The 23755-nt window shown below is 40.3% G+C and overlaps 1 protein-coding gene across 1 annotated transcript in view; it reads right to left on the reverse strand.

The window, feature by feature from the left end:
* Window positions 1-23755, reverse strand: part of LOC122655742 (uncharacterized protein sll0005) — a 95239-nt gene that overhangs the window by 43673 nt on the left and 27811 nt on the right. Inside the window, exons 3-7 of the mRNA XM_043850049.1 lie at window positions 11634-11799; window positions 11351-11403; window positions 11056-11199; window positions 10829-10933; window positions 10607-10732 (exon numbers count right to left, since the gene is read on the reverse strand). Of these exons, the coding sequence (XP_043705984.1) occupies window positions 10607-10732; window positions 10829-10933; window positions 11056-11199; window positions 11351-11403; window positions 11634-11799 (594 nt within the window). The remainder of the gene's footprint in view (window positions 1-10606; window positions 10733-10828; window positions 10934-11055; window positions 11200-11350; window positions 11404-11633; window positions 11800-23755) is intronic.

Genomic DNA, 23755 nt, shown 5'->3' on the forward strand with positions numbered 1-23755 from the left:
TTGTGACAGCAAATCAGCTATTAGCATTGCTCACAACCCAGTTCAGCATGACCGAATCTGAAACCATAGTTTTTGAAACAAGAAAACGAGGGTTTCTTGTGCTTGAATATAATGCTTTCTTGCTGGTTTTACACTGTGGTTTGATGATCTGCCTCTTCTACACCATGCGACTCCTGTTGATTGAAGTTCTTCACCTGCACAGGAAATTCTTGCAAGAATCCTGGACTTTATAATCTGTGACCTGTTCCTATCTGAATATCTGTACATCAGATCATGCTGTAATATACAGAGGAGTTACATGTGGTTATTCTGGCCTTCGATTGGAAATTCTATGGTGACTGCATCTGATCTTAGTCTTCACTTGAACTGACTTCCTGTGGTTTACCCTTTTGGATGTTTTGGTAAGATGTATGTCTGCTGCAATTGATCTCAGTTGCTGCAGATAAAAATTACTTCCTGCTTACTGTTTGGTTGATGAATATCCCTTTGGGACCTCTTTTTCTTTGATTCTCCTATTCTGGTAACATCATTGCATAAGTACCCATTTGCATTTTTTTTGGGCCCATATATACCTTGCGGCACAGCAGCACCCCTGTTTTTAAGGTTTTTGCTGCACCTGAATATTGGATTGTGTTTTTAATCCAACCGTTGGGTCATCAAGAATTTTTGGGGATCATCACAACTAACAAGGTGCAATAAAAATTGGTCTTCATCAGTGCTTTGGGTTGGCTGCTACTGTTTTCTACCCTGCGATTTTGGATTTTTTGATCTGCTTGTCTGTGGCTGGACTTGCTGCTCTGGATAGATTGAAAACTATCTTTTGGGTGTATTTGAGACTCCATATTTTGATTATACATGTGTTTCTTGGTGGCCTATCACCTGCGATTGGTTGTTCTTGGTCTTCTCCTTGATCTGTGACTTGCAGCTGTCTTTGTTTCTGCCTATGGTTTTCTGAGTAATTGTTGATTCAACATATTGATGTTGCTATGTTGTGGTCATCCACTGCGGCTTGTGGGTGACAGAATGATGTGTATATGGGAGATTGCTTCTAGTTTCTTGGTCATCAGATCCATTTTCTGCATTTCTTGGTAACCTGCTGGTTTGGTGAATGTCTCATGTATTTCATATCAGCATCTTTCCATCTTTATTTTGCGCAGTTATGTTTGGTATACTCCCTTCCATTATTTGTCCACGTATAGTGCTATATGTGAGGGGGAGAATAAAGATTATTATCTGAGATATATGAAGACTACTATTATTATTATTATTATTATCTACTTGTGTCATCGGCATGGTGTCATCTGCTTATTTGTTTGTATCATCTGCTTATTTGTTTGTTCCTTGTGGTTTGCAGCAACAAGATTGTTATTTGTGGTTCCCAGCAACCTTGTGTTGTATGGTTCCCAGAAACATTATGATGTGCTTTGTGGTTCGCAGGCTCGCAGCAACCTTACGCTTTTATTTTGTGGTTCACAACTAGCTTATGCTGTTACTTGTGGTTCGCAGCTACCTTATGCTGTGTTTTGTGGTTCACAGCTACCTTATGTTTTTATCTGTGGTTCACAGCAACCTATGCAACACTATCTGTTTTCTTTGTGAAGATTACTACTTGCCTTCCTTGAGAAGGGCCTATGATGTTGCTGTTGCCAGTATGATAATTTCGCTTGTGGTTGGTATTCTCTGCTGCTTATTTTATTCGTTGTTGTCCGGATTTATTCAACACGAAGATTCATCTCTACTGTTTTTGTTGATGATTGATGTGCTTGTGTTGGTATGCTACAAAAATGAAGTTCTCTATAGGATCACTAGTGTCTACGACTGTTTTTTTATGTTCAAGAATAGTTCTGCTGTTAATATCTTTTCTTCTTGTTCCAAGCTGGAGCCTTTGATATATATGCTCCAGCTTGAAAAGAAATGTTGAAGTTGTGGTGATATTTAGTAGTGTAATAATGTTTTAATGTTAATGGTGACATTTATAATTTATGTTAGTGTTTAGGCTTATGTTTATGAGACATGATGATGTTTTGAAAGTGTGGTAGCCGTTCAAGTTAAGTGATAGAGGAAGGGTATTTGTGTCATTGTAATAGATTAGGGTTATCATTAATACATGCTATTACTCATGGTTGGACAATTAAGCCAAACCATGAGCCACTTTTCTCTCTAGTCGAACTCTCTCGGTTGTTTTCGTCTTCCTTTTTCTTCTCTTCTCTTCTCCTCTTCTTTCTTTCTCCTTCTATTCATCTTCTTCATAGATTCTTGTTGGTTATATTCACAACTATTAGAGGTCAGAAGCATTTGTGTAACTTGTTATAACTTTTAACTATCTTTTAACATTTGCATAGACTTCTATTGAACAGAAACTTGACAAATGAGGTCAGTGCAGGATCCTCTATAATATGGACCTACTCATTTCTACCAACACCTGCCACATGGCATTTTCTTGTGAATATTACAGAGCTCGCCAACCTTTTAAGATAAAAGATGATAGACATTTAGATGGTAATGATACCATTTTTGCTCATATTGTAGATAGTCTTCATAATGATCCAATTTATTTCAATTGTTCCCCTGATTTCTCTGTAAACTAAGATGATCCTCATCTTAGATACTGCTACTCTTCTTATAAAACCGAAGGATTCAAAATGAAACCTGGATCTTCCTATAGAACTTTAAATACTCTTTCACCCAAAGTTGCTTATTCTCCTCAGAAAGGTCACACGGAAATGTTTCAAGCTAACCTGCAGCATAAAACTGTGCAAGCTAAAATGATTAAATGGGATAGGTACAAATACTTCGTGAGTGTATCTTCAAGGAAGAAACTGCTCCATCTCAACTTGGTTCCCTTTTCTGGAAGAGCAAGGTTAGATAGAGACATCAATTAAACTGAGTTATCTGGTACCAACTCTGAGATATTACCAAGTTGGCCAGAGGGTATCTTCTATGGCTTCCCTCTTTAGGCAGTTTCACAAACTCTAAGAAATCTCTCCTTGGTAATTGATTCAAGATCATCTAACAATATGAACAGCAAATCTTCATATTTTCCCCTAACTACCATGTTTTTGCAGGTAGAAATACATTTAAGATTCTCTGTACGACTTCTCTTATATCTTAGGGAAGGGTGTTATCACTACCAATGACACTTGCATCCATTATCTACATGCCAGAATCCACTTGCAAATATTTCACGTAAAGCTTTCATTTCCTACTCTTCCTTCCCAGGGTGCTCAAATGCATAATCTATGTTCCTTGCATCATTCGAATCAGGCCACACTTGATGCCAAAGCTCCAAATTTGTCTCCTTTCGCATTCTCCAACTGAAATAACCGATAGAAAAGAGCTGTTGAAATAGAGCCATCGGAAAAGAGATGTAGGAATAGAGCCGTTGGAAAAGAGCCATTGGAGAGAGAGAGAGGTGGAGTCCTGAGCCATAAATGCTCATGACATAATGTTGATGCCATCATTCTCCCTTTCTTGAAAGAACTCATAAGTTTGAAGTGGACAAACTCGTCCTCTACCTCTCCGTATGGTGCTCAAGAATTGAAACTTACTCTGATACCAAGTTGATGCAGCTCAAAATGAAAATACAAAATAAGATAGCAATGAAGAAGAGTTTTACTGCAAAATAAAGAACCAAGTACAAGATAACAATGGTTAAAGAGGACCACTTAACCGGAGGGTAAGAGATGACCACTTAGCTCTAGGATCGTTTGGGGACTTAGGCTCTATATGGCGATGTTTCAGTTTCAAAAAACTAGTTCTGAGTTTGAAACTGTTTTTTTTTGTTTTTAGATTTTTTGAGTAATTCTGTACCAACAATGTTGTTTGGTAAACCGAGAAAAAAAAAATTGTTTCTGCTGTTACAAAAAAACAGAAACATGTATGGAATCCATCTTCACAGAAGTATATCTTCTGGTGGCGGTGGCATTGTGGTGGTGGTTGGAGTTGCATTAGAGGTGGTGGTGGTGGGGCGGCGGCAGTGGTGGCGGTGGTGGTGGTGATGGCGATGATGGTAGTGGTGGCGGTGGAGGAGGAGGTGGTGGTGGTGGTAGTGATGGTGGAGGTGGTCGTTTCATGCGCATTTTTGTCCCAGTTCAATTTCTGTTTTTTTTGACAACTTTTTTATGTTTCTCAAAGCACCTTCAAAACTGTTTTTCACACCCAGTTCGTTTCAAAAAAACAGAAAAACAGACCAGGTGACACATACAAGATCTGTTCCGAAAAACCACAGAAACACCAGAAACAAGCTTTTGGAACGTTGTCGTACAGTGCCTTACTCACCCAAGATGAAATCAAACTCAAACGGGAATTCACACACCCAGAAGTGGGACTCATTCACTACTAGAGGTTATACTGGAAACAAATTCCTCTTCTTCTTACAAAACAAAAGATACATCTATATAGGGAGAAAGAAAAAAGAGCTGTTGGACTTGAGTTGTTAGAAATTAGAATAGAGCCTTTGGACTAGTTGTTAGAATCATAGTTCAAAATCTTGACGAAATTTCATCGAGATCTCGGAAATTTAGAATATTTCGGTAGAGCCAAAACGAAATGCCTTGTCGAATTGAAAAAAATACAAAGTTTTGGTCGAAATTTCGACTGTTTGTAACATCACGCTGAAATTTCGGCCAGACGTTACAAACCCCAGTTATAAAAAGGCCATATTTCTACAGGCTCAGTCGAAATTTCGACCGAGAACTCCCTAGAAGTCCCATTTCGCTGGTGTATGTTGGTTTTTGGAGATTTTGTGCATTCTTCTTCGATTCTTAGCCGAATCAACGCCAAAATCACTAGGAAACACATCATTGAAGTTTACTATATGTTGACAGCGGAGGCCAATCTACAACCTCATGGTGTAGAATTTTTTCTTTTTTTTTTTATGTTTCTGTTTCAAAATTTTGATTTTCCAACAACAAAGATCTAAAAAAATAGGGGTTATGTAAACTGTATGGGGATCAATTAACTATATGTTAGACACCATTGGCCGATCTACAGTCTCATGGTGTCGAAAATATTTTTCCGCCAATAATTAATTATTTTAATTTTCTGAAATTATAAAAATTATTTAAAAATTCAAAAAAAGGAAAAAATAGGGAAAAAAATATGCGGTGTTGGTTTGAAAATTATTGAAAAATATAAAGTAAATTCTACATGTTTTTTAAGTGCTACCCATTGCATATAATTTTCGGTTTTGTTGTGTTAGGCCAATATTTATTTGAAAAATATTTAAAATTTTGTTTTTAATTATGAGAAAAATATAAGGGTTAAGGGAAAAATACTAAATAGCTATATACTTGTTTTAGTGCTCTCAAGCTAAAACAATTGATGTGCTTCAGTGATTAATGAATTATTTTATTCATGCAACAATAAACAAGTCAGATTATGGTGGACCGTGATAGACGACAGAGGTAGGGTGAGCAGGGGCAGCAGGGGGGCAGAGGCCACCCAGGTGCCTCAAGGGTAACATTGCATGGTTGCACAGAGTGGCAATTGACGGGGATAAAAGAAAAACATGTTGCAATTACTGTCACCAGAAATTTTTGGGAGGTGGGGCCAATAAACTCAAACAACATCAGGTTGGGAATTCTTCTGAAGCAGTCTCATGTCATATGGTCCATGTTGAGGTATCTAGGACCATAAGTAAGTACATCAAGGGAAGAAGTAAGAGAAAGGCTTAGAGGGAGAAGACAAGGGTAGAACTTGAGGATACAGTGAGGAGTACAGTGGGAGGCTATGATGATGTTGATGATGAGGATGATGACAGTGATGACCCTGTCTATGTGCCTGATGATATACAGACTGAGGCAGATGCTAGAGATTAGAGACGGGCATAGGTAAGGAGCAGAGCCATGCATCATGAGGAACAGGAGAGACTGAGAGTAGGTGGTACTGGAGGAGCTGGTAACTCTAGAGCAGGTGGTAGGCAACCTAATCCCTTCAGAAAATCACAGATTATGAGGGCAGCTCCGTCTCCACCACCTCCAGTAGTACCACCATGAGTTGACCCCACACTACACCAAGATCCTAGTGTCTACAAGAAGAAAGGCAACAAGCAGCCTAAGATAAAGGGAGCATGGAAAAATATGAAGGGGATGGTGAAGGAATCTATAACTAAGTAGATGTTATACAATACCATCCCAGCAAACACTGCCCAAGGCCCCTTTTATCAGACTATGATAGATTCAATTGTTGAGGCTGGCCCAAGGTATAAGGGGCACACCCCATATGAGATTATGAATGTTTATTTGCCCAAATAAAAGAGTGAGCTTGAGAAGTATATTGCTGAAATGAGGGGGGTGTGGAAGAGCTATGGGTGACTATTATGTGTGATGGTTGGACTAGTCGTACAAGAAAGTCCATCATCAACTTTATGGTGTATTGTGATGGGAGGACAATATTTCTCAAATCTGTGGATGCATCCAAGGATCAAAAGGATGCAAAATATATCTATAAGTTATTGAAGGAGGTGGTAGCAGCAAGCTTTAAAATCTCGTTTCGTTTCGGTGTTTTGGTCTGACCAAAATTTCCGAGATACCGAAATTGTCGAAATATGGTATTTTTTTGTGGGTGTAATGCCAAAATGACTGAGATTTCCGAAATTTCCGAAACGAGATGACCGAAATTTCACCGAAAATTTTGAAATATTGCATTTTTTCAATTTGATGTTGCATTTCGTTTCGACTCGACCGAGATACTCGAAATTCTCGAAATCTCGATCAAGAGGAAACGAGTTTTTGTACTATGGGTAGCAGAGGTAGGAGTGGAGAACGTTGTCTAGGTTGTAACGGACAACGGAAGCAACTTCAATAAGGACGGTGAGAGGTTGATGAATAACAGTAAGTATCAACTATTTTGGACACCTTGTATTGCCCATTGTATAGACCTCGTGCTAAAGGATATGGGAAAGCTCAAATTGGTACCGAGTGTTATGGATAGGGCAAGACAAGTGACCAATTTTGTATACAACCATGGGTTTGCATTAAATCTCTTGAGGGAGAAATGTGGGGGTGACTTGGTGATGCCAGGCATAACTAGATTTGCCACAAACTACATTGCACTTAAGAGCTTTGAGACCAAAAAGTCCTGTCTCAGATCTATGTTTGCTTGTGATGAGTGGTTCGAATGGAGGGGGTCCAATACCCAAGGTGGTAGGGAAGCACAGTCTACCATTTCAGCAGATGACTTCTGGAAGCTGAATAAAGTGGTAACAATTTGGACCCAGTGGTCAAAGTTTTGCATATAGTGGACTCTGCTCTCAAGGGGCCCTATGCCACATTTGTATGCCGCCATAGACTTGATGAAGAAAAGTGTGTACAATACGAATCCACGACGTAGCAAACACTTCCACAAGATTTTCAAGGATCACGGTGAGCTTCAACTTATGCATCCACTGCATAAGGTTGGTGAGTACTTTTTGTTTATGCAACTAATTCAGATTACATTTTTTAAATTTAATTTGAAGAATATATTACTAAGTAGTAAGGCATTGACAATATGCACATGTGAATTTCAACATACTATTTCAACCCCAAGTACAAATATAGTCATAGGCTTGGGCTGAATACTACCTTTATTGAAGCAGTGAAACAAGTAGTTGCCAAGTTGGAGCCAGACAGTAGTACATTACAGTCTATCTGCAACACCTAGGTGAGTCTTATAATTCATTTGGAAATTGGAATATAGTTAGTAAATAGTCATTACTAATTTTAAATATTTTTCCAAATGGGTATAGATGAGTTTTAGGGACGCATTGGGGAGTTTTGGAACCGATGCTGCAGAGCAAGGCCAGTCACGCGATGATGTTGGTACTCATTGCTCAATTCAATATCTTATTCTTTAAGTTACATATGTATTCAAACTTGTGAAATGCAAATAACATGTCTTTTTTGTTGTAATGCAGTTGAATGGTGGGTGTTGTATGGGAGTATGGCAAAGAATTTAAGGAAAATAGCAATCAAGGTCCTCTCCCAAACTTATTATGCATCCAGCTGTGAACGGAACTGGAGTACGTTTTCGCTCATCCACTCCAAAAGGCGAAACAGATTGGGTTCCCAATGTCTATCTGACTTAGTGCATGTGCACTACAATTTGAGGCTGAAGATGCAATACATACGCATAGGACTGAAGGGTAACAGGGACACTATCGATCTCGCCGACATTTTCCAGGTGGATTCAGATGATGAAGATCCTATTGTGGATTGGTTGAGGGATAGAGGTGATCCGGTGTTGGATTAGGCTGGAGGTAGGCCTAACCCCATGAGAGCCGAACAAATAGGTGCTGATGTGGATGAGTTCATGGCTGCAGAGGGTCAGGTACACGCACGGGAAGCGTCACCCATACCGTTCCAATGTACAGGTGGCAATGCTGATGAAGAGGAAGATGACTGGTCCATGTCCTCAAGTGATGGGACTCAGACTCGTAGATCTCCACTGATTACTCATATTGGTGGAGATGATGATGATGGTGATGATGGAGGCGATGGTGGTGATGGTGGTGGTGCTGGTGGTGGTGGTGATGCATATGATGGAATTCGAGAGCAGTATGTGGTAGAGCAGCAGGAGATAGCCACAAAGCCAATCCGATTCACAGGAGAAACACAATTTGATCATGCTATATAGGAGATGGACCACGGTGCACGTTCCCCCACACTTTCCACAAGTAAGGGTTACTCGAGAGGGCCTCGTGCCCAGCTCGGTCCTCGTAGGAAGGCCGATCTTATGGACATTGATACCTTATCTAGGTCTGTTGGTGGAATGAGTATTGGTGACAGGAACAGCAGATCGAGTGGGCATTGGCGTGCCCCATCTTTTGGCGGAGAGAGCAGTCCATCTCCAATAACATCAGAGTACAGTACATCATATTCACATCCATATGGGCAGTTCAGTAGGGTGAAGGAGCATATATCTTCTTCATCCATTCCCAGTTTTGAGTACGACTCCCACTCACAGAGACGTAGTGGATCATCTTTTGTGGACAACATCTTCTCTTACCCAACCCACCAGCCATAACCATACATGCTCCCAGAGGCGTCATGTCACAGTTTGGTGACCACATATCCTAGGATAGGTTACCTTCAGTATGTCGATGATGCAATTTACACAGCAGTTGTGGAGGACTATACTCGTTTCTTCTCCCAAACTATGACGTGGCATTCATATGTCCCACAGTCAGAGGACAATGCACGTCTGCTCCATCGGACTATGAGTGGGATCGATCCTGGATGGCACAGTAATTATTATTAGCAGAAACTTGACTTGTATTAGGAGAGTATATTGATGTTATCCAAATTATGTACTTAATATTATGACTTATGAGTCATTGACTTTATGTTTGTATGATTTACTCGTTTAAATTGCTTATTATGTTCTCTAGTACTTGAATAATGTGTAATTAACTAACTATACATTAGGATTCGACCGTATACTACCAATCAAGGGTACAAATCCAAAAGACCACTTTGGGTGACTATTTTTTGCAATTTGAACATTTTCATGTGTTTATATAGCCTAAAATAAGGTTTCCAAGAAGCAAGGATTTAAGTATCGGTATCGGGTATCGTATCGGTCGGGCGATTTTAAGAGACGTATCATATCGTATCGGAAATACATATCGACCGGTGCAGAAACGCATGAAAATGATCAAAATACACATGGAAATACACTTTTGGACAATAAAAACAATATAAACAAGCAATTTGTGTAGGCTGTTAGATGCAGCAAAAAAAACCTACCTTTCCCTTCAAGAACACCTTTTGATTTCGAATGTGGGCTGTTAGATGCAGCAAATGATGAGATTTCACCTCCTTTAGGATCGTTTTTGGCAAAGGAATCAAAGCCCTCAACAAATCTTTGGCAAAAACCAAGTTTAAAGATGTTTTTTTATAGGTTTCTCAAAGCTGGAACTGTTTTTTTTCCGCCAACCTGCTCCTGCTCGAGTTTTCTGTTCTGAGAAGACTTGGGCCCATGTGGTTTTTAAGTTGCCGATACGTATCGAGACGTCTCGATATGTATCGGTCGATACATATCGATACATACCGAGACGTCTCGATACGTATCGTTATTTCAAAAATAATAAAATAATGGTTTAAATCATGTCTCGTCTGTATCGATATGTATCGACCGTATCGTATCGTATTGATATGTATCGGTCGATACATACCGATACATTCGAGACATTTACATTTTAAAAAAAAAAGATACGTCTCGACCTGTCTCGTCTCGGCCACGACCAATACCGAGACGTATCGGCCGAGACAATACGATACACTCCGATACTTAATTCCTTGCCAAGAAGTTTAATGCCTTAATTTGGCCTAAAACCCACCGAAATGACCAACCGAAATCTTGCAGAAAAAATACCAAATTTCGGCAAAATTATCTCGGATATTTCGGTCAGGCCGAAATGGCCTGCCAAAACGAGATTTAATAATTAATATTATGATCTCAACTCATGGATATAGGCACCATTCTGAATATTTAAACTACGTAAAGCTTGCTACATTCCTATTTCTTTTGTTCCCTTATTCATTCATGGTTTTTCATTTTCCATATTTGTGTACCTTGCCAGAAAAGCAATGGAAGCAAATGAAATACTGAAGAAACAAAATACCATGAACTCATAAGCATTAGTGGCCTCTATAGTGTAATCCAACTCCCCAACCAAGCCTCTTCCAAGCTCATCAGCATAGAGCCGGGGATCACTTTTTCTTTTTGCCACCTTTTGCAATAGACCCAGCTGAAACAGTTACAGATAAAATTATTTGAGAATGCAATGCTTACATATGTATGTATGTATGTCTGAAGACGAATTAAAAGCATAGATTAGACGAACCCCAAGCCGAAGAATATAGATATCACGCACAACCACATGAAGCAAGTTAGGACGCTGAACTTTTACAGCAACATTTGACCCATCAAGCATAACCCCACGGTACACCTATGATGAATTTTGCAAAGTCAAATACAAAGTATCAATACATATCAATTAATCAATTGTTGCATTATAGGTAATTGCCAAAGAAATGTTGTAGTGTGAGATATGTGTCAAGAGAGAAATACCTGACCAAATGAAGCAGCAGCAACAGGTTCCTCAGAGATGCAGCTGAAGAATGTTTCTATAGGCGAGCCTAATTCTTCCTCAATGATCTGCATGGCCACATTCCTGGGAAAAGGAGGGATTTGATCATGCAACTCAGATAGTGCCTGCAATTATAGCTCAAAAAGAAATAGTTAGGGATTATGATCTTGCAATTGCATCCCATTGCAGGATAATCTACACACAACTTGCAATGAGGAATTAAAAATACACCTATAATTGCAGGCTATAACCATGCTCTAGAGTCTAGAACCTAACCTTGGAAAACTCCGACCCGAGTATATCTGGCCTCGTAGAAAGTGACTGACCAACTGCATTGTTAAGCAAAGGATTGTAACTACTAACTAGCATATAAAAAGAAATGGTTCCAGAAGTAAAATTAAAAGAAAGGCTTTCTCCCCTCCTTTCTATTTATACATAACATGCTTAAATTCTAAAAGGACTATGGAATGCAAGAAAGGAAGAAAATAGTAAGGTAGCATGATAATAACTATAAATCATATATTTTAGTTACAATCTTCTATTACACCATCCCACTAACCTTTCACAAAAGTTGGACCCAGATTCAGCATTGTTTCTTTCAGCACTGACCCAAAATGGTATTCTGAAATGTTCCCAGCACCACCTTTGTCCACACCTGATCTATCAAACTTGAAAATCCCCAATGTTCGCAGTTTGATTGCAGCAAAAGCAAAGGAGGAAAAGACCTGCCAATTTCACATAAGAACACTAGAATTTGTTGAGAAACAGCTCATTCATTTTGGTTAGTGTAAATTACAGAAGAAAAAGAAGAGAAAATGAGAATGAGAGAGGCGATAGTGAAACTTTTTGAGAAAACAGAATTAAATCTGTCTCTTCCCTCAATCTTCATTAAATAAAAATAATAGGAGGGTATAACAGTAAAACACCCTCAACATTAATTAAAAAAACACAGGACCAGAATGCCCCTCCTTTTCCTTTCTTCTGGCGCTAATACCGAGAGTTCTACTCTCGCGATAACACTCCCCCTCAAGCTGGAACATAGATGTTAATCATGCCCAGTTTGTTACAAATATAATCCACTATTGCACTCCCCAAAGACTTGGTAAACACATCTGCAAGTTGCTCTCCTATACGAACATGACAAGGAGAAATCAGTCCTAGTTGAAGCTTCTCTCGAACGAAATGACAGTCAACCTCAATGTGTTTCGTCCTTTCATGAAACACTGGATTTGAAGCAATATGTACAGCAGCTTGATTGTCACACCACAATTGCATAGGAGACCCATCAACAAAGCCAAGTTCAGCCAATAACTGTTTCACCCACATTAATTCACAGGTAGCATGTGCCATAGCCCCATACTCTAACTCTGCACTGGAACGAGCAACTACTGTGTTCCCTCCAACAAACACCCAATAACGCGTAGTAGACCTTCTGTCAACTAGAGATCATGCCCAATCAGCATCCAAAAAACCCTCTATCCACCCATGGCCACGATCACTATCGAGAAGACCACGTCCAGGAGCCTTTTTGAGGTAACGCAAGATATGCACAACAGCCTCGCAATGAGATGTTCGAGCAGTAGAAAAAAACTGACTCACCACACTTACAGGAAAGGCAATATCAGGCCGAGTCACTGTCAGATAATTTAATTTACCAACTAGCCTCCGATACTTCTCAGGATTAGGCAAAACTTCACCATCATCAGCAATAAGTTTAAAATTAGGATCCATAGGAGTATCTAGAGGTTTAGAACCCAACATCTCTGTCTCCGTAAGAAGGTCAAGGACATATTTTCAGTGTGAAAGCGAAATTCCTTTCTTTGACTGAGCCACTTCCACACCCAAGAAATACTTCAATTTGCCTAAATCCTTGGTTTGAAATTTTTGCTACAAATGTATTTTCAAACTTTCAATGCCAGGAATATCATCTCATGTAATAACTATATCATCTACATAAACCACAAGGAATATTTTTCCTGCACCAGACCGGTGGAAAAACACAGAATGATCACTAGCACACCGTGTCAGCCCAAACTCTAACACAATCTCAGTAAACCTGCCGAACCAAGCCGAGGAGATTGTTTCAAACCATATAATGACTTTTTCAGCTTGCACACTAGACCAGACTCCCCTTGAGCAACAAACCCAGGAGGTTGCTCCATATAAACCTCCTCATGAAGATCTCCATGTAAGAAAGCATTCTTAACATCTAATTGGTACAATGACCAATGAGAAGTGGTAGCAAGGGAAATGAAAATACGAACAAAACTAAGCTTCACCACAGGAGAAAAAGTATCCAGGTAATCTACACCATAAACTTGGCCATAGCCCTTTGCCACAAGACGGGCCTTCAAACGAGCCAAGGACCTATCAGAGTTCAATTTCACCACATACACCCAACGACAGCCAATGGCAAGATTTACCCGATGGTAAGGGAACAAGATCCCAAGACTAATTTTCTTCCAATTCCACCAATTCCTCATTCATAGCAGCCCTCCAACTAGGATGAGATAATGCCTCTGCAACAGACTTAGGAATAGGATGATTCTCAATAGTATTCAAACATGAATAGAAGGTGGAAGACAAACCAGCATAGGACACAAAATTAAAAATAGGGTGTTGGGTACAACTCCGAACACCCTTACGATGAGCAATAGGAATATCAAGATTAGAAGGAGGTTCCAAAGGAGAACCTGTTGCAGGATCAACTCTCGAAGAAGGAGATGGAGCAGAGGCAGCTGAAGCAGGGGGAGCCCACGTTTTTCATTGGTGACGTTGAAATATAATAGGAGGAGATGCCGGTGATGAGGGAGCCTACGGAATAGGGTCAACAATAGACTGAACAACAGAAACAGGAAGTTCATCTAAAAGAAGAACCATCATACGGGGTGGATTCAAAGAAAAAAGCATCAGCAGTAACAAAGTATTTTTGCAACTCAAAAGCATAACAGCAATAACCCTTTTGAGCGCAGGAATAACCAACAAACATACACTTAAGAGCTTTGGGATCCAACTTTGAAACTCCAGGATGATGATCACGAATAAAACAAACACAGCCAAACACCCGTGGTGGTAAAACAAACAATGGCATAGAAGGAAATAACAAAGAAAAGGGAATAGCACCACGTAAAACAGAAGATGGCATGCAGTTAATGAAGTAACGCACAGTCAAAACAGCATCTGCCCAAAAAGGTTTAACTACTTTCATCTCAAATAAAAGAGATCGAGTAACTTCCATTAAATGTCTATTCTTCCTCTCGGCTACACCATTTTGTTGTGGGGTGTCAGTACAAGAGGACTGATGAATAATACCACGTTGTACCGTAAAATCAGCAAAAGAGGCAGAAAAATACTCCTTATCATTATCACTATGAAGAATACGCGAAGGAGTTGGAAATTGATTATTTACTTCATTCACAAATGCACAAAAGATGGAAAATAATTCTGAACGACTTTTCATTAAATAAAGCTAGGTGACCCTGGAATAATCATCAACAAAGGTAACAAAATAACGAAAACCCAACTTGGACACGATAGGACAATGACCCCATACATCTGAATGAACTAAACAAAAATGTTGGTCAGACCGTTTATTAACTCTAGGTGGGTAACTCACACAGTGAAGTTTCCCAAACTGACAGGACTCACAATTCAAACTAGAAAGTGACCGAAAACGCGGATCGAGCAGCTTCAAACTCTCCAATGAAGGATGACCCAAACGACATGAATCTGGTTGGGTGATGCCACACCGAAACACGCCATAGATGAAGTGTCCTCAAGTATATAAAGCCCCCCTGACTCACGACCTCTACCAATCATCTTCGTAGTAAGATCCTGAAACACACAAGAGTCCAAGAAAAAGGTTACAGAACATTTATAGGTTTTGGTAAACCGATAAACAAATAAGAGATTAAAAGGAAAGTCAGGTAAATACAAAACTGTAGATAAAGACAGAGAAAGTGTAACATGAACAGTGCCAGAACCAGTCACTTGAGCTAAAGAACTATTAGCTAAAGTAACACTAGAGAAGGATGTATGGAAGGAGGAAAATATACCTGAGACTCCAGTCATATGATCGGAAGCCCCTGAATCAATGATCCAAAGACGAGAGGTAGCAGTCGAAAGACATGTAGTGGCATTACCTATCTGAACAAAGGTGGCAGTTGAAGGCTGGGCTAGTTGAGAAATCTAGAATTAAGTAAATCGAGCATACTCCTCATCAGAGATCTTCACGATCTTACCCTCAGCCTGTAGAGATGTAGAAACAGTAGACTCAGTAGTAATGGCAGAATTGACAAATTGTTGCTGAGATGGTTTGCCATGAAGTTTCCAACAAAAAAGTTGGATATCTCCTGGACGACCACAATGGTGACAAGTCTTCACCAAACTCGAACCATCAGAAACACCCTAAGTACCCAAAGTAGGTGGTTTACTAGAACCAACACCACGTCCACGACCACCACCAGCCACTACCCCCATTACCATAGCCCTACTATTTGGGCCCACAGTTGGTTGGCAAAGAGGCCAAAGCCAATGTATCAATAGCATTAGTATTCTCACGAGAAACACGTAGAACCCAGGAAAAAGCTTCAGACAGTGTGGCTACCTTATTGCCACCAAGAATTTGGGAACGGACCGAATCAAACTCCTTCCCAAGTCCTCTAAAAAATCCCATAACAGCAAGCTGCTCCCGCTGACTTTGCATTTGTTCCACATTAGAAGTAATAGGAAGTAGGGAATTAAGTTCCTCATACATCCTCTTAAAATCAGCAAAGTATTGGGTCAACAAACGACCCTTTCGATCAACCCGGTAGAACTCCTAAGATAAGTCATAAATACGGGAAAGGTTGTTTTGTCCAGAGTACAAAACATTAAGATACTCCCATAACTCCTTAACGGTATCAATGTGGGTCACCAAATCAACAATTTGATTTTCCATAGAATTCAGCATCTGTCCCAATATTCTAGCATCAATAGTATCCCATAACGGGTCATCATCAGGTTTATTCTTAAATAGGTGATCCTGCTGATCACGTCCGGTCAAAACCAACATAACAATTTTCTTCCATTATTGAAAGTTGGTAATCTCTTCCAATTTCTTTTCAGTAATACGAATGGAGGAAGAGAACACTTCAGTCATCACAGCCTTAGAGTTATCACCCATAATTCACAATCAAAGAATGGAGTGAGGTTGCACAGAAGAAAATTTTGAAAAATTCTGCCAAAGAACCCCAAAAAATCGATTCCAACCAACTCTGAACCAAACAGAAAAATAAAATTCTGACCTGCAATACCTCGGGAAAAATCCAGCAAACTCAAAAAGCAGATTCCAAAGGCTCCACCAAAAGATCGATCTCAAAACCCTGACAGGGAGCTGCCGATAGATGCTTCTCCAATTCCAGCGCAACCTTCACTCCATAAATCACCAAAAAACATAAAGAAAGACCTATTTCTTATTTTAGATCATGAACTAGTCTCTAAACAATCCAGAAACACAGCATAGGGTGTTGCACCCCTTCAAACAAACGAAATAAGAGCCCGCAAGAACTCTAATCTGAAATCACCACTTTAATGTCGATAGATGCCTTGATAGAAGAGAAGAAAATAGCCGTAGAGAGCTGTAACAGTACCTAAATCTCTGATACCATGTAAATTACAGAAGAAAAAGAAGAGAAAACAAGAAAGAGAGAGAGGCAATGGTGAAACTTTGGGAAAACAGAATTAAATCTGTCTCTTCCCTCAATCTTCATTAAATAAAAATAATAGGAGGGTATAACAGTAAAATGCACTCAACATTAATTAATAAAACAAAGGACCAGAATGCTTTTCCTTTCTCCTCTCGGTATTAGTGCCAGGCACTAATACCGAGAGTTCTACTCTGTCGATAATAATTAGGATTCACAAACTTAAAAATGAAAGCTTTACAACCATGGATGATGAAAATGTGAAATAAGAGGATAACGATGAAATACTTGTCCATTTGGTCCTCAGACAGCCTATGGTACACATGCTCTGGGAAGGATGAATACCAACCTCATACTGGAAATCATATCACTTCAAGACTTATGGACCTCTATTTATACAGGTTTTCTTCATAGTTTAATACTTTAACCAGCCAAGAAAAATGCAAGAGGAAGGGTGGTCAGATACATCCAGTGGAGTTGGTTGTAGCACAATTAATTGTTATGTGAGACCTTTAAGAGGTGAATCCTACCTCTCACCGTGAATTGCCTATATGCCAGAATGCATAGATCATATCAATAGGGACGTAACAGATTGGCAACTCCAATATCTGACTGAGTTGAAGAAGCAACATTATTAGAAAGAAAAAAGTAAGCATATTTCATGCATTGATCCCAGTAATTAGCTGCTTTCTAGAATCATGTAATAGTATCAAGGCTTAAGGTAACAGTAATGGAGAGAAGAAGAAGAACTGAATGGAAGACAGAAAAAACCAATAGAGAGAATATTTAATGCAGATATTGGTTTGGGTTGAGTTGGTTAGTTCGATTAACTTCTGAACCACTTTTTTGGTTTAATCCTCTAGTTTAATTGTCTAGGTTCAATGAACCTGGAATCCTATCTAATCTGTCCAGTCAGCAGTTCAGTTCGTGGAGTAGTAATCTGTCCAGTCAGCAGTTCAGGTTGTGGCGTAGTCCTTAGAAGTTTATTTTCAACGGAGGCCTAGTGACGCCCCAGTAAGGAAGAGTGATATGATTCCGATTGAAGGAGCTAAAAGAACTAGGGGCAGACCTAAAATGACCATAGGAGAAGTGGTGAGGAAGGACATGCATAGGCTAGGGCTTGTTCCAAATATGACCTCAGACAGAGCCTACTGGAGTTCTATGATCCATGTTGCAGACCCCATTTAGCTGAGATTCTCTTAACGAATTGGGCTATGCCTCTTTCCTCTTACTATGTTTCATCTTTCATGTTTCATTTGTCTATTTATTTCCCATCTTTCTCTCATCTATTTCCACATTTTCTTTTTTTTTGGTTAAAACTATGTTTCCCATACTTTGTTTTGTTTGGATCCAAGTAGCCGACCCCATTAAGTTGGAATAAGGCTGAGTTTGTTGTTGTTGTAGTTGGCTGGATTAGAGACTCTATAAGTCCAGCCATATTTTAAGTTGTCTTAATTCAGTTTCATGGTCAGATTACACCTACATAGGCAGGTCAATTGGATATAGTTTCCTTTCAGTTTAGGACTTTTATTCCTTTTGTTATTTAGTGTTTGAGACAATTAAGGAGTCTCCTTTTTTAGCCTGCACAAGATAGGAGATTACCTTATCTGATTAGGTTGTTATTAAGTGGTTGAGTGAAGATAGAATGCTTCCCATAGCAGCTGGTCGATGGGAAGAAATAAAGGATAAGTGTTTGAGTCAATAAAAGACTGTCAACTCAGCCCATCGATTGGCAGTTAAGAGTTCAGTTTTAATTATGTTTTCTCTATTTTCAGCATTATAAAATTATTGTAAAGGCTAGCAGCCTCCAAGATGTGATGATGGAATAGAAATTGTTTTTTGAAAGTGAGATTGTGATCTCCTCTCTCCTCTCTCCTCTCTCCTCTCTTTCTTCTAAGTTACTGTTCACGGTACCCCGGAACAGTTCTTTATCTTCCCTTCTCTTCTTCTATAATTCTCTCTCACACCCACCATAGCAGATCCTTCTTTGATCTGCATCAATATTGGCTTGAACACGGTAGAGTTGAATGGCTCTATCGTGGACAGCAATCACCTTTGTCTTTAATAGAAACCAACTCTTTGTAGGAAGTCTACTAAGAGCCAAAGACTAATTACAAAGAAAAGAAACAACTACCTAAGTTTAATAAGTCTAATTACAATAGGAAAGAGAAATAACTACAGCTAAAACTCTAATAATGATCCCATGGTACATTGTTCTATGGACATCCATGGAGCACAACCCCACGATACACACTTCAAAAAATCGCATATTTCATGTACTGATCCCAGTAACTAACTGGTTTTTAGAATCAAATCAAGAATGTAAGAAATAAAAAAAAAATCCTACGATAGTGTGTAAAAATAAACTTTAAAAAAAAGTTGTGAACATCAAAAGTTGTAATTGTAAAGTTTCCATTCCAAAAGTTCGAATTGGTAGGTGGAGCCGTGGAGGGACTACCAGGTGTACAAGGGGGTTGTAGGCTAGTTAGCAGCCAATGTAGGACTAAACTCCCAACACTCCCCCGCCAAGGTTCGAGAACTCGCCGAGTTTCTCGGTTTTTCAAAATATCGAGTCGAGATCACATACGCATTCTAAAAGTGCATTTTCTCGGCGAGATCTCTCCGAGATCTCCGAGTTTCTCGGTTTGACATAGGAAAATGCCCATCTAGGTCCTTTACATGAGTGCCAGATCTCGAGATCTTGCTGAAAATTCTTGGTATACAGATACCTATCTATGCCAGGAACCAAGACAGACACTTATTTATGCCTAATATCATTTAAGTAAATGCTTTTGTATTTGTATTTTCATTTACTTAAGATATTATTCATAAATAAGAAAATACCCCCCTATTTGAATCCAATAAAAATAGTTAAACGAGGAAACTTGAAATCTTAACACGAGGGTTCCAAACCTCACCTCAAAACCTAGAAACTCTTCAACCACAAACCTCCAAAGAGGAGCTATTAAAGATCTTAAGTTAAGGAACGAAGTTTCAACTCGAAAGCCTGCCTGGCCCGAAGCAGATTGAACTATCTAAAAATACCTGGACATGAGCCATTACGGCTCGAACAGGAAGTAGAATTTCTATATCGAAAGCCAAAGCACCTTTACCCCCTTATTAGTCTAGTAAAGGGGAATCAAAAACCAACTCTGCTTGAGTCATCAAAGGAGTTATTCTTGCATTTGTTGACTCTGGAGCTTCACACAAAAACAAAGGCGTCGGTGCGATGTGTTTTACAAATTTATTTAATCAGCTTACTGCCAATAAACCATGTGTTAGGTTCTCGTTGCAGGAGATCTTGGAATGTGCCCCTCGTGTGGATGCGCATACAAGTAGGGTTAGTCACTATTTGACCACGAGGAGAGCGGATTCTATATTATATCAATCAGATAGGCCGGACTGGGGCTCTGGAAATTCTCTTCAAACTCTGTACAAGAGACATCCCTGCATTTAGTGATGTCTCCTCTCCGTCAGCCTCGCAAGGATCTCCAAAACAAATAATTTGCTTATAAGATGCTCTTAGGGGGTACTCTCAGATTCCAGCTTTTCACTTATCTTATATAAAGCGTTGACCTACTACCTAAGCAGAGATATACGAATTATACAGGTAGTGAGGTAGTGGGATCATGTATAATCATGAACCTGAGTTTTCTTTTTCATTTCCTTGACTGAGCTCTTTCATGCCTTTTCCTCTGCTAAAAAAACACTGGTCGGTAAGAAAAGGGATCGCGGTAAGAGTAGCTATCATGCCTGGTAATATATACACATAGATCGCACAACATGGCATCACTATAACTGAAACGTCACTTTTATTGACTTACGTGTCCTGGCAGCATTAAACATTCAAAAGTCACAGTTGTACATTCAGCATTATGACTTACCGCTCTAAGCAAGAAGGCATCACCAGCAGCTTTCAATCCAATGACAAGCAAAAAAAGGAGTTTTCAATCACGACACCAAGAGGAGTAACAAATACTCACAAAAAATGAACCACTGCCTCTTACTTCCACTTTATATAAGAAAGTGAGAAGAGAGCATGAGTGAAAGTCAATTCCCATGAGAAACAACCAAATTCACATGGATTCCCCCCCCCCCCAACGTGGAGTAGGAACCCAATAAATTCCCCCTCCGACTCATGAGGAGGGATTTGCCAAACCCAAATCTCCCATGCTTCACCTTAGGAAATGCTTTGTCATCATATCTGCACTAATCTTGTCAGTATGAATCTTCTCGAGTTAAATAAGTTCTTTTTAAGCAAGAGGGGCACCATTTTTTTAGATTTAATCTGACATGTAGGAATTTGTGGATCATGCTTGTATATACAACTAGACAATTTCTTTTATTTTTTTAGATGTTTTATTACGAATCTTTATTTCCTTATCGAATTGCCAAATTTTTTCAATCCAATAAGAAGGCTTCTGGACTGATATTTACTCTTTCAATATCTATTTTATTTATAGGGCCATATGTTCCAGAACATCCCAAATCCATACCTTAAATCAATATGCTTGATCTTGTAATGGGAACTCAGGTTCTTACCCAAGTGAATGGCACTCTGATTGTCACAATGAACAATGTAGCAAGAAATCACATCCTCTTCAAGAAACATCGCAAGTTTACTAACTGTAACCTTCAGTATGTCGAGGGTGATAGAAGTGAAATCCAATTGCTGTTTTAGGGTATTGTAGGAAGTAGCATCTATCTGTTCGGGATTATAACTTATCTGAATGATGCTTTCTAACATATGCAATACAGCCCCAAACCTAATATGTTATAGACTAGATTTACATCCATACCACAACTCAAAAGGAGTTTTGGATACAGATTTTGTTGGAACCCTGTTCAAAATATAGATGGTGGTCTCCAAGGCAAAAGCCCAAAATGACAACGGTAAATCTGAATAGCTAAGCATAGACCGAACCATATCCAATAGGGTTTGGTTTGATCTCTCAGAAACACTGTTCTGTTGAGGTATTCTTGGGGCTGTAAACTGAAATATAATCCAAGCTTCCTTCAAGTAGTCCCTAAACTCATCTGATAAGTACTCTCCTCCTCAATCTGATCTAAGCAACTTTTTTTTTTTTTTTTTTTTTTTTAACCCGAACTTCTCTGGGACCCGGGCCAGCCCCTAAATTTTATTAAGTCAAAAAAAAATAAAGAATACAGGGGGGATGTCCCGCCTTCTCCCAGCCCAAAAGCAAATCAGCTCTCAAGAACAAGCGCGAGTCTAGGCTGCCCTTAAAATGTAGTCACCAATGGGACCATATTCTAAGGACCGGCAGATCCTCTCTATCCTCCCTAAGAATACATTGAAAGCCACCCTGTGGTAAGTTGTCTGGCTGGAAAGTTGTGGAGCACCCAGAGCCACAAGCCCGTTTGGCCAAGCAGTCAGCAGCCCTGTTACTCTCCCTGTAGGAAAAAGTCACCGTGGCCCTCGTCGCCTCAATCAACAGAAGAATTTCATTAAACCAGTACCACCCTTGCCACAGGCTACACCTCTTATGGTTTACCTGCTTTACCATGGTCTCCGAGTCCGAGTGTACAATCACATCTTTGAACCCCAAACCATGGCATAAGAGTAGACCATCCCTTAAAGCCCTCAGCTCAGCCGTAGCATTGGTACATCTCCCACAGTCGTTAGAGAAGGCTGCCAGGACTGCTCCATCAGCGTTCCTGATAACCCCTCCCCCCCCCCTCCGTCTCCAGGATTGCCCCGACAGGCCCCATCCACATTAAGCTTAATTGCAGCAAAAGGGGGACACCAATAAACAGCGAGGGGCCGAACAGCCTTAGCTAGAGGTGTCGCAATGCCAAAGTAGTGCAAAATCAGCCCATCCCTAGCACTCCCTCTTCTGCCAATCTTAGTGGGGAGCGGGAGCTCTTTGACCCAGCTTTTAATGCGCTCAATGATTGTGACAGCAGCGCGCCTTGGCTCCCCATGTTTCCTGTTGTTCCTTTCTTTCCAGAGTTCCTAGACGATCAGAGCGGGCAGCAGCCCAACAATATAGTCACTAAGGCAGCGATAGCTCACCAAGCCATGCCACAAAGCAATCCGACTCCTGACATCTTGGCCGGGGTGAGGCACAATATTAAACAGGCGAGAAAAGAACGCCCACACCTTGACGGCAATACCACCAAGAACTAGGCAATGATCTGTCGTCTCTCTCCTAGGGCTCCCACAGCAGAGACATCGAGAAGCCAACGGAATCCCCACTGACATTAAGGTAACCTCCGTAGGAATCTTCCCATTCAACAGCTGCCAGGAGAAAAAAGCCACCTTAGTAGGGAGTGATGGGTTCCAAATCCACTTGGCATAGGGCACAGCTGGGGCCACTGCCCTGATCTCATTCCAGACTGACTTGGTCGAGAAATAGCCATCACTTGCTGGTGTCCACACAAGCACATTAGCCCTGTCAGAAATGTGAAAATTACCAGTGGTGATGTCATGCCTGATAGCCTCATCATCAATGTGATCCAGGAGCTCTTGCTTCCAAGAACCATCCTCCTCCAACGCATCCTTTACCCGCAGCTCCATATCAACCAGAAGCGCGTTGTCCACTGCATCGATCAAGCGATCCGCCCCAGACCAGTTATCCAGCCAGAACAAGACATTCCCAGTGCCAACCAGCCATCGAGATTTTTCCAGAAGCAGCCCCCTAAACGCCAGAGCATTTCTCCAAGATCTAGAACTCACACCCTATGGCTCCACCAACACCACATGGAGCCCTTTAAAGAACTTGGCTCGGAAAAACTGGCTTCACAAAGTGCTGTTTGTAAGGGCGCACCACAGCCCCTTAAGCCTCAACGAGAGGCCCACATCCTCCAGCAGCCTAACACCAAGGCCCCCTTCCCCCACCGGCCTACACACCTTCTGCCAGCACACCCAATGCTTCCGCTTTCCCCATTCCTTACTTCCCCAAAGGAAGTCAGCAAAGATGCCATACAATCTCCGCAACACAGCTTTAGGAGGGTCCAACGTGGCCAGGACATGGAT

The sequence above is a fragment of the Telopea speciosissima genome, chromosome 3, assembly GCF_018873765.1.
Source record: "Telopea speciosissima isolate NSW1024214 ecotype Mountain lineage chromosome 3, Tspe_v1, whole genome shotgun sequence".
Classification (NCBI taxonomy): Eukaryota; Viridiplantae; Streptophyta; class Magnoliopsida; order Proteales; family Proteaceae; genus Telopea; species Telopea speciosissima.